Genomic DNA, 12,752 nt, shown 5'->3' on the forward strand with positions numbered 1-12,752 from the left:
CCTGGGTGCATCCGTGCCCTCCTGCAAATACCAGGAACCATTACAGAAACCCCTCAAATATTTGTCACTTACAAGAAGGGCACGTAGCTCACACCTTTAGCAGTGCTTATTTTAAAAGATGTTATTTTATGCTGCTAAGAAATGTCACCAGTTCACAACCATCACACTCTGAACTTGGCTGATTCACATGCAACAATTAAATCATGATCATGCTCACTCATAGTGGTGCATGTTCTTCAACCCCCACCTGTCATCGTACAATACTATCAAAGTCCTGGTTCTGAAACTTCACCACACTTGAGAAGCAACACAAGAATTGTTTTTAATACAGACCTCCTACCATAAATGTCAAACCACAGCAATCCTGTGCAGACACAAGGATAAAACAGCAATGAAGGCTGCTGGTGCTGAAGGCAGCTGATACCTGATTTTTGTACTGGGTGGATTTGACTGGTTGCCTGCCATTAATGGAGAAATTAGGGAAACAGGCAATGCTTTAGCTTTAGAGTTCTCTCCTTCTGATTCTAAAATAAAGGAAATGCTACTCTAGAAGTCAAGCTTATTAGCAAAAGCACAGTACCCAGCAAGTTAGCTCAGAGAAAAGGTGAACTTCAAACCAAAGTCACTCAAATTTCTTCCAAGCCCGTGATTAAACCAAGTTAGAAAAAAGTCATTTATTGTCAAATAACCCTACCCCACTGCTCAGTGCCTGCACTGTACATCACCCAGTCTGGGGTGTGCAATGAATAGAAACTCAGAGATGCAAATGCTGTACAGCTTTTTCTTTTATACAGGTGTGACTTCCAGTTTGTACACAAAATTCAGTCCCCCACTCCCTCTCCCAAAAAGCTCAAAATTAGAAATTAAGAAAAAGCATGTTTAAAAGGAAATTCATAATTCTGGTCCTAATGACCACTACCACCATTACACTCTGAGGAAGGTGAGCAGCCAGCAATACAGTCCATTCCTGTAAAAGTGTGTGTGAAAATGTCATTCCCTTTTCATATAATCCATCCACTTCCTTGCATTTTGTTTTAATTTGAATTGTAGGTGCAGAGAGGGATAAATGAAGACGATAACTACAGGATTTGTAAAGCAAAAAAAAAAGCAAGATCTTGTGATGTTTAAGTATAGTTCACATACAATTATCAGCCAGAAAAAACAAAAAAGTACCAGAATAATGCATGAATTACTGTATCATTAATATATCAATACAAGTATACAGAATACAAACTTTAAAAAAAAATTCCAGCATATATGAGAAAAAGAGAATGTCAGTTTATTTTGCTATATTTGGTGAGTCATCAAAAGCAGAAATCAAAGTCCATGCCCTTCAAACATATTGTCTTTCTGGTGTTTAATTTTTTATCACAACCCACTACAATTCATTGGGCAAGCTCTTTGGTTTCAAGCACCCTTTTGCCTTGTTATTCTGTTAATTACTGCTATGTAGATTGAATTCTTGTTAGTCTGCCAAATGCAATAATTTTAGAATGGCACATTTCATACATGAAAGCACTGCAAAGGCCCATAATGTCAGCTCTGGGTTTTCTTTTCTTAAAAAAATCATGCAAGATACTTATGTTTTTTTCCTGATGTGTATTTCACTAAGATTTTTCTTTACAATCATATTAACACCAAAGCACTAAAATGCTAAAACAAATCTCCATGGTAACACAATCTTGCTAGCATAGTCTCAATGTAGAAAATAGAAGAAAATCCAATTATTAATCCCTAAACTGTACATATTTCTCTAATGGGTCTTTCCCAAGAGAGGAATGGAAATCTACAGCATTTTCTAAGGAAAAGCCCTCAAAAAAATAGAGACATTTGTCCAGGCTAAAAAAAAAAATGTAAATTTTACATATAACTAATATACTGTGCAAACCTCATGCTTACTTTTGATATTTTATAAGCTCTAACCTTATCCATTGTAAGGTTTTATTGTAACTTTTTCCCTCATCACATTAGTAACCATATCTTTTGTTAAACAATTCTGCTATATATTCAATATCCTACCTGCACTTTAGTTATAGTGCCCTCTCAAAGCTGGCCAAAAACAAGCCCACTTCTTTGGGTCAAGCAAGCTGCCCATTGATTTTAGAAGCTGAAAACAAGGTGCTGATTGTTGATCTGTCTGCTGTTTGGAATCACTGCAGTGCACAGCCAGAACATATTAATTGTGCTTCAGTCTAGAGTCACTTTATTCCTTCCCTACTCCTTGCAAAAGATACACACAAATTAAGCTATGACCTCAAACTGGGACAGAGCTGATGTTTTACCTTTACTGAAACGCACAACTATAATTTTTGATTTGTTCAGAGTCCACTCTCTGGGTAATTCCAGCTTTATTCAGGAAAGAGTAGCTGAGCAGTACAAAGCAAGGAGAGGGGTCTTGCCTCTCCTCAGTGCTGCACACATCAGGCTGAGGAGCCCGGAAAGGAAGGAGAAAAAACCAACAGAGCCCCTTTCCCAAGAGCAATCAAGCAATCAGCTGTAAAATCAGCCTGGCAGCCAAGCACAGGAGCCAAGTGCCTCCAGCATGGCCATGGAGATGGATGGGCAGGGAGAGAGCAGGCCTTGCCTGCAGCAGGGAGCAGCAAACCAGGCTGCCTCCCAAGGGAGCCTCAAGGCTGAGACAATGAGCAGCCCAGAACGTCTGATGGCTGCAAGCACAGGACTGATGGGAAAGGATCCATGCTGCACTTCTTATTCCTCTATTTACAGAGCACTTTATTTTAAAGTCTAATAAAACCCAGCTTAAAGATTAAGACCATTTTACATTACTTTTTGGCATGCTGGCATTAATGAATAGATTGAGAACTCAAATGTTAAAGCTCCAGCTAATTTGGAGTCTCACCTAAAGCACACAGAAACATAGGTTTTCTAGTGTAAAATCATAGCAAAAATGAAACAAACATGCTTGTGACTAGATAAATTACTGAATATTAGCAAATATATTAAAGTGAGTAAGGAATTAAATGTTTTTCTAACTTGTGGCAAATGTGCAATAGATTTTTGATTGCCTATTAATGAACTGACAAGCTTTCTGAACCTATGGCAGAGCAAAAAAAAAAAGATCATGAAATCTGACCCTCAAAAAAGATTTTCTTGAAGTAGTTCTGAACTGCATTAAGAAGAGTTTTTTTTTTTTTATTTTACAAGCTCATAAAACAGCTGAACAACTAAATTTATATTTATTTCTTCTACTACATAAAATCCAGGAATCTCACTGTGATAGTATCTCTAAACTTTAGGTTAAGAACCTATAAATGTGTTTCAAAACCTGTTATCAACAGAGCTACATAACACTCAAGGTCATTCACACTGAAGTTAATAAAACCTTTGGTTTGGTCTTTTTAAAAGATAAATTTAAAAGTAAATTTTTCTCAAGGGTTATCATCAGGACTTACAAACTACAGGTAAATGTTTAATTAAGCAATTTAAAACCTCTGAACAGAAAAATAAGAACTAAGGTCTCTAAAGTCCACACCTAGAATCGGGGGGGAAAATGCTACAATTACTTTTATTATTTTTGACATAAAATGATAAAAATATTCTCACATAATCTCAATGAAGACATTTCTTCCCACAAAAACTCTTGGTTAACTATAGATCACAATCAGAAGAAAATGACAGAAAATGTTTTGATTTCAAACTTCCATCTCTGGGCTTGATGTCCATTGCAACTTCTTCAGCACATCACAGTCTGGTGTTTTAGCCTGTCCAACAGACAACTACTGGTCTGCAGCTGTGATGGTGCAAATAACATTGTCATATAACACACGCTGCTGCTTTTATTTATTTGGAGTTTTGGGCTTTTTTTCCTTTTTTTTATCAGTAATTATCTATTGTGGCCATAGAAATCATCATGAGTTCTCCAATCTCTTCAGCAAAAATTCTGAAGGGGCCTCCTCTCTGAACACCCACTCAGTTCCTTTGCCAGAAGGATCCAGATGTTGCTTAGCTCTGTAGAGGCAGGACAGAAGCACAAGGCATAGCACAGACATTTGGACTAGAAATATTATGCTGCAGTCACCACAGAAAAATTATTTCCTTTTCTTCATTCACCTGTGTCCACACTTCATTAAAAGACAGGCTCAACCAGATTAGAAAAGCCTAGAAGGCCTGCAGATTATCTCTCTTTTCTACAAGCATAACAACTTCCTGTGACACCAAACAGACAGACAAGCCTTCAAACCTTGCAAGCTGCCACCTAACCACAAAGTGATTGTGTGGCTCCACAGCAGTGACACTCACTTGAAGCACTCCATCACGGTACTTGAAGTGGTCATCAAGGCATCCACTGTTACTTTGCAAAGACAAACACAATTCCATACATCCTAATTTATATTTTCTAAGTCTGAAACTTGATAAATAAGAGACCCAAGCCAGCAGTCAACATACAGTCAGCACAGAAGCTCTTGGCTCAAGGGCTATGACTGAATTTAACACAAGCTTACAACATTAGCTGCTTTTACTGTTAAATAAGCTGCTACTCACAAGGAGACTTCTGTTGTACACTGCAAAAATATTTTTACAAAAAGTGTTTGGAAAAGATTAACAGGTAAATGAACAATAAATACTCCATGAACAATGATTTTTTGTGTGCTTATACATCTAAGGCAGCAGTCTCTAAATCTCACCAAACATGCAATTAGGCTAGAAATTAATTACTGGGGAAAAGATGGCAGGACTTGAAATCACTTTACATCCATGCTAATTATTACAATGGAGAATGTTGTTTACTGAATGACACCAGATTTTGACCCATTCCATAACTTCCACTGAACACCAGGTTGTTTTTAAAGATTTAGCAGTGAGAAAAACAGATGAGGTCTTAACTTTCTCTCAGTGTTTTTGCAAAGAAGAATAAGGAGATAAAGCAGCTGTTTCAAGAAGCCATGAATGCAATATACTAAGGAATGTTTAAAAAGCTTGCTCTTATGGACTCATTTTTATTACCTGGGAGACAACAGCACATTTTTACTAACTTACAAATCCTTAGCTAGGATCCACATTAGGGTATATACTCAACATTAAAATGAAACTTCATTTGACAAGACACACTATAAACAATTCACGGCAGAAAACTGACCGATTCACAAGAATTCAATGATTCTCTGTTGCAAGCAGAACAATACAAACAGTGTTAGTTTTACAATAACTTTCCAATCCAATTTTTTTTAAACTTACCAGCTCTGTACCAGCCCAACTGAAGGCCTGTTGAGTAAATTGTCAGGCAGCAAATTGACTTCCCTCATGGTGTTCGCCAGGCGCACAGGAAGCTCCTTCCGCAGGAACATGTACGAGGTTTTCTCGCAGGCATTGTCACGACCTGGCAGGGGCAAGGAAAAACATTGCAGCACATCAAATGTTACACTTCCTAATGTTAGGAGCTTTAAAAAAAAAACCACTTGTGAAAATAAGAAGTTTTAAAGCAATTTCAATACTCACCTTTACTTTCTTCTCACTCATGAGACCTATTCTAAACTTTCACCTTCCTAGAGTTTAACCCTTTTTGTCTGACATTCTTCCACCATTCACATCATCCCATTTTCTCTCCCATAAACAAAAATCTCTCATCATATAAATAAAATTCATCAAATATCAAATACTTGATATTACCTGGAAATAAGACCCCAAAATACTAGCTTTTATCAATACAACTTTAGTATGTGAGTTTTTAAAAAGTAAATGCTGCACACCTAAGAGAGGGTAAGGAGTGCAAACAAAAGGACAAAACAATGACAACAGTTTGCTGATGTTTCATGCCAAAAGTTCTTCAGCCTTTAGTACTTTAACATTTGAGCAGCACCTGGTGAGACCAGCACAGGCCACCATCCCTCCTAGGACTGCCCTGTAAGATTCTCACTAGAGACCTGGAAGGAAAGTCCAGTGCTTATCACAGCACTCTCATTTGCAAAGGCCTCAGCTAAGATTATCTTTAATTTTCACTTGTAAAACACATTTTTATCAAGGCTCATGTTTTGAAAACAAAACATACAAAAAATCCCAACCATACAGTCAGAAAGCAAATAAATGGATCCAGCAAAATAACAATACCTTCCTGCAGACCTAGTGGTAACAGCATTCATTCTCTGAGGCCATCCTATACAAACTGAAAGACTGATATGACTAAGAGCAATCTTAAGCTAAAGTAGTTAGCTTAAGATTAAAGGATACTGCAAATATTTAAAAGCAACATATTAAGTCATTTGCCCAAGATGGAAAATCAGACTTCACTTAACACAGATTTTTTGTGTTTTGCATCCTTTAACAAGTGGAGGAAGTCCTATCATAACTAAAGATTCCAGGTAATTTTTTTTTTTTTAAAGTCCGTGTTTTACTTGTAATGAACAGCCAGGATTCTGCTTTCATCTAGAAAGAGAGCAAAGGTCATTTGTGATGATAACCAGTTCAACCATCTGCAGAATTTCTGAGTGAAGACATAACGTGAGAGCTAGAAATTATGTTCAAGCAAACCAGAAAGTGTTAAAGCACTGCCAGGCACATAATCACTGAGATTTACAATTTGCAAGATTCAAGTACAATGCAACCAGCACAATCACAGAGATACTTTTTAAGGCAGTCCCATTATAATCACAGGGTTTTCACCTTCTTTGCATAGGTAACATGCATTGATGGATTGGTTCCCAAACTCTAACATTAGCTTGGGGAATATGCAGGAAGGATTAGGATTTCCCTTTTTTCTTGCTCATATAGGTACCATCAATCTGGGGCTCATTAAATTCTGATAGTGCTACCAGTTCCCTTACAGCTCTTCCAGTAAACATTTGGGGCTATTTCACTTGCTCCCATTTTCACACCTCAATTACAAATACACACATCCTGTCAAAATTAGACAAAGGAAACAAGACATTACATTGTTTTCTGTGAAGCACAGTAATGACTTCAGAGCTCAGTCTTTCAAGTAAACTAGATACCAATTCACCTACAACAGAGGACAGACACTTGTTTGTTCACAAGTCACTGTGTCCAACAGGTCTTCAAAGACTGAGGCTGGACAGCAGGAAAGACTCTGACTCAGCTCAGCCTAAACATTCTGAGCAGGAAAATCCCTCAGAACAAAAACAACAACTGCTTCTTCCCAAGAGTGACTGAGAGCAAGTGCAATGATCCTCTAGGTGATAAAAATCAAAATGAATGAAAGACAGCCCATGCAGAAAATTAGAAAATTATGAACAAGAACCCACAGCTCATGGGTTTGTGCAATGCAATCAAAAGCTGCTACAGGCAAGCATGACTGGCTGAAGAGACCCACATCCTCTCCTCCCACATGCAAGGGCACATCTCTATTCAGCCTATTCACCCCAGCAGCTCTAAGCCATCTCTTTTTAAGGAGCTGCCTTGCCCTGTTGTACAGTGACCTTTCAGGTATCTACACTGAGAGCCCTTTGGGGTCCCTTTGCATGTTCAGGGCAGGAAGAGGAAAGGAACCTCTGGGTTTTAAGACTTCCCTGCTTACAAGCTTACTGCAGCCTGAGTTCAGTTCATCTGCCTGGTTTGGGGCACATGTCCTTGTATCAGCTCCTCAGGTGCCCTCAGGTTACTGAGAGCCCCCACAGAGCTGCTTCAGCCCTGAGCACCAGGTGATGCATGGCCAGAGAGAATGGCTACCCACGGGGAGCAGCAGCAATCACAGATCCTCCAGCTTCCAAAGCAAAAGCAAACTGTGCCCTAGCACTGCTCCTGGGCTGCTGTTCCTACAACCACTCCCATCAAAAGAAGGGACATCACACTAAGTAAGAAAATACCTTAGTCTGTATGTTAGGTATTTTCTTAAGGTAATTTATTATAAATTATATTTATAATTTATTATAATTATATTATAATTTATATTTATAATTTATTATAAATTATATTGTAATTGCACGTATGATGAAGTCAGTCTAAGTTCTACAGATATTTCCAGAATCAGCATTCTAATAAGCTGCAATGAAACTTCTGCATGTTTAGCCATGGTCAGTTTAATTTTTTTTTAAAGGCTGGCTTTAATTTTGATCTAGTCATTCCATCTATTTTTCAACATATACAGTAATCTTTCTTGATTTTGTTCTGACTCTAGCTGGGTCAATACACATTGCCAACATCAGGCTTTTGTCTGAAACAGCACAGGCTAAAGCCAGTCTGAATCTATCAGTTTCAAAAGAATTTGAAATCACTCTCTGAGGGTTAAAAAGCAAGTTAAGTTTGTGAATAATCCCTCCTTCATTTACACCTCAATAAGTTATTTAAGAACATAAATATATGAAGCAATGACCTGGCTTACCTTTGTGTGAATTCAAATGGAAAAAGCAAAGTTATCCTATGCCCTAGTGGAAACTACACTGCACTAGGCATCAAGGGCTATGCTTAGCTTTATTTCAAAACATTTAAACTCTTTATGCTTTTAAGAAACTGAAAATGGAAATACTAGAAAACTCAAATTGAAACACTTCCTATCCACAAAGCCAAGAAGAAAGTCAAGCAAGGTATCTCATGATATATAGGGCTCAGAATTTTGCACACACCACCATCATTTCTCACTGTCTCTAAAACAGCAGTACTTGACTGCAGTTGAACAACAATTCAGTTTTGTGGCTTCAAGTGGAATCATTGTGCAGACCAAAGTCAGGCATTGAAACAAGTTTCTTTCAGCAAGAATCACATTAAGACTACAAAAAGAACAAATAAACCAGACAGGATGCAACTTCTTTGTTACAGGTCTGCTCTACTGCAGGCAACAAAGCAATCCCATCCTATTCTTCCTGGTAGAAAATAACCCTATAAAGTAATTATGCTTTCTAAGGGATTAGGTGTTCATTCAGGGTCAAGAGGCTAGATTATCTTCAGATTTTTACTCTTAATGAAGTTACACTTTCAAGCTGATTAAAAACTTTTAAGATGATACCTACAGTGCCTGCAGCTTAACCCAGAATTTGATCCAATGGGATAAAGAAGAAGCACACACAAAATATCCCACTCTACTGGTAAATTACATTATTTTTTAGCATCTTCTAAAAGCACAGATGGATGCAACAAAAATCAAGATAACAACAATAAAACAGTCTGTGACTCAGGGATGAGTGAATCTGATGGATTTACCTAAGAAGAAATAAATACAGAACACAGCAATGCTCTCCAAGGTCTCTCAGTTCACCACAGAAGGCAGCAGTAACCTTGGCCATCAAGAACCAAACAAGCTTTGGACTCAAACTGCAGAAGATTCAACTCTTAATTAGCAGAAACTTCCTGATGGGAAGCACTGTAAAAGAGAGCAACCTGGTCTGATTTAGGCTTGTCTTTTACTAGTGAAGGTAGACACCTGCCCAAAACCACACTAAGCCAGTTTCAGTCTCTGAAATGAGATTAGACTGAACATGGCCTAACATCCTTTGCAGCCCTAATTCTCTCATGGCCCAGGAGGAACAAAGTGATCACCTCACATTTGTTAACCACTTGCAAAGAGAAAGCAGTGCAAATTTGCACAGGGAAACAAGCAAAAAGTGGAAACTCTGAAGCAAGTCAGAGTTTGAAAAAACACAGCATAGACTGCATAAATTAAGTTATACAGTAATAGCTACTTTGACAGAAAAATGACAATAAAAAGCAAGATATTTGTGAAGGAACTAATCCTCAAGTTATTACTATTGCATGCATAGCTAGCACAAAACCTGAAAGAAATGTCAAGTGTCACCACAGGTTTAAAAAAGGAACTGTTTAATAAATGTTCTACCACCTTCAATCTTCTGAACAATCTTACCTGTCTGGTAAGTTACCCTATGTAAAATCACACAGAAAAGCACATTCATGGCCTCCTCTCTGCCACTTTCAAACCTTCAGCTCAAAACTAGCACCAAGGAGAAACTGTGATGTCAAGCTTTAGACTATTTTGTTTAAAAACAAGTCAGTATAATGGACTGACAACACACACAACCTTCAACATCATGAAAATAAGAAAATACATCAGCCAAACAAAGATCTAAGCAGCAATCTCCTGGACTTGACATCAAACTAAGGTCACTGAAGAATTTTCTGACTTTGTATTTTTTCAGTGTAGCAGCCTTACACATGACAGACACAGGGTTTGTAAAAACACTGTGGGAGTGGTACCTGCACAAACACTGCTGCATTTGGAATGGTCACTGTTCAAAGAGTGAATGTTGGTGGATTTGCTTATGCAGTGAAATCTGATACACCTGAAGAATGATGTGCCTGCCACAGCAAAAGTTTAAGTTAAGGATATAAGTAAACTTACACATTAAAATTTAAAAAGAAGTTCACCCAGAAGGCAACATTTAATATTAAATCAATTTTTCCAGATATGAAAAAATGTTACATGTTTCCACCAAAAACGAATCATGCTATTTATTCAATTAGACAGGTACGAGAGGGAGAAAAACACCTAAGAAAAAAACCCCATAGGAATAAAACATGACCCAGAACCTCTGAGGTAGCACAGGTCACAAATGCAGATTTGAATATATTAGAGTTTCTGAATGTAATACCAGCAGAAGGGAAAAGATTAAAAGTAGAATGTTTTGGGGTTACACATCAATGTTATCACTGGTGGACCTTCCATTCAAAGGAAACTCAGGAAACTGAGCTGTACTCTCAGCTTTCTCTGTTACTCTTTTCTCCTCTCTGCATTCAACTCTTCTCTAACATTTACTCCTCTCCTCTGTTTCTCACTTTTACTCCACAGTGCTGAGATATGGAAAACAAATTAGACAACTCTTGCAAAGCTCCACTTAGACAAAACTTTTGTTCTGGTTCCTGCAACAAGAATCATGAACAATGCAGAGGCTTTTCACACACATGCAGCAGGCCCTGATCCAATTCTGGCAAATTCTACAACTGCCAGAGCAATACTGCACTGTCCAAGATCCACACCACAAAAGGATTAGTTCCATACAGAAGGCCCTACACAAATCTCCATTCTGCTGCAGAAGAGGGCAGAAATGCAGAACAAGACCATGAGCCCTGGTTCCAGAGCTCCCAGCTCAGCTGCCAGATTCCCACATTCATGAATATCCATTTGAGAGCAGACTCCAGCAACAGCCCTTCACAATGATGGTCAAAGTCACCTAGCTCAAAAGCCTAATACAATTGCCACGTCCCCAGGCTGCCACTGGACTGCCAAGGTGACACCATAAAAGCATCAGTAGTTTCTGAATATTAACTCATCTGTCAGAGGAGGCAGGAAAAGGAGAAACAAGAAAAAGAAGAAACAGTCTTTGCACTGCAGGCAGAGGTCTGGTTCTCTCCATTAATTATGTACTAACAGCAGAGACAGACACTGTGCTACTTTAAAACTCAAAAGCAAAGTCCCACCTGTTGTATACCAGAGACAAGGGACTCCATCCAGAATCTATAAAAACAAGATCAGAAACTACTACAGTTGCTTTTAGACAGGGCAAAATAAAGGAAGAAGACAGCAAAGCAGGAGTGATCAGCCATATCCACTCTCTTCTCTCGAGCTTCCAGAATATTTCATAGCTCTTGTATAGGCAAACAAAACAAAGTGAAGCAGAAGGATGAATAAATCTTCAAAAGAATATGCAGAAAGATCAGTGCATCAGAGGAGGCTGAGCAAAAGCTAAAACTAATAACTTGCTGCTGAAGCTAGGAAAACAGAACTTAAGAAGAATAGTTGAATTTCAATGATTACACACCATTTCAGGAACATGGGCTATTTATTAAAAGATAAACAAGCTATGCTTGCACAGTCTCAATAAATGTGGCTACAAAGCAAAACCCAGCAAAACAAGTTTGAGTTTAAAATCATTCCTATGCCCCAATGGAAATGATTGTATTTTCAGCATAGTCTCTAGATATTTATCTCACCAAGCACTAAAAATACAAAAAGTAAACGGGGTTTGTTTGCTTGCTACCAGACAGGGCTTCGTAAAACCCAATGAAGATGATGAAGCAAAAGGAACATAACAGCAGATGTTGACTCTTGCTGACCCTCACTCCCCATCCCAGACTGCATCTAAGAGATCTGTGTTTTGAAACTGGACCCACCATGCTGTGCTACAGAACAGCAACCACAGCCTGCACAGCTGCTCCCAACTCAGGTAGCGTGCAGACAGAGGATCTGAAATTTAAGGATCCAAACTTCACTACCTCAGCTATTCAGATTCTTTTGAGACACCTCAGGATTAAACTTTAGCCCAAGCTCCATTACCGCTCTCTAAGGCTACTTCCACCAAGCCCTGCAATTGTTTCATACAAGTGTCCTGTTTTAAGGGCGTGCTTTCACTCAGCACCTTAAGAGACTGATTCTCTGTCAGGATGGAAACCAGAGAAACTCCAAAGTTTCAAAAATGAAACTTGAAGAATTAAAACCAAAAATATTTTTTAGATCTAACTGAATGATAATAAACATATTAATTTTGTGAAGTCAGTTAAGTTCTGTCAAACAACTAGTGCCAGAAAACCAGCCTAAAGCCAGAGGAACTGAAGTCTGCATGTAATCTTTCCCAAACACTTGTTTGTCTTCCTCAGCCCAACTCCCATGGGTCTGCTTTGGGGAAACCACACCAACAGGGGTGCTTGAGTCTGCTCAACCTACCTGGTTTATGTTCACTGAGAACTCAGTTATTACCACTGGATGGCCAGGGATCTGCACTCTGGGCCATTTCACTGCTAATGCAATCCCAACTAGGAGGCTCACATGTTACTCAGCTTTCCAGGTAAATTTTCCAGCACTCACACCACACAGCATATGGATAAAACAAGGGCTG

At 38.5% G+C, this 12,752-nt stretch overlaps 1 protein-coding gene across 1 annotated transcript in view; it reads right to left on the bottom strand.

Moving 5' to 3' along the window:
* PDK3 (pyruvate dehydrogenase kinase 3) overlaps positions 1-12,752 on the bottom strand; it is a 57,936-nt gene that overhangs the window by 33,912 nt on the left and 11,272 nt on the right. The window contains exon 2 of the mRNA XM_005484368.4: positions 5,197-5,338. Within this exon, the coding sequence (XP_005484425.1) occupies positions 5,197-5,338 (142 nt within the window). The remainder of the gene's footprint in view (positions 1-5,196; positions 5,339-12,752) is intronic.

The sequence above is a fragment of the Zonotrichia albicollis genome, chromosome 2 (assembly GCF_047830755.1).
Source record: "Zonotrichia albicollis isolate bZonAlb1 chromosome 2, bZonAlb1.hap1, whole genome shotgun sequence".
Lineage (NCBI taxonomy): Eukaryota > Metazoa > Chordata > Aves > Passeriformes > Passerellidae > Zonotrichia > Zonotrichia albicollis.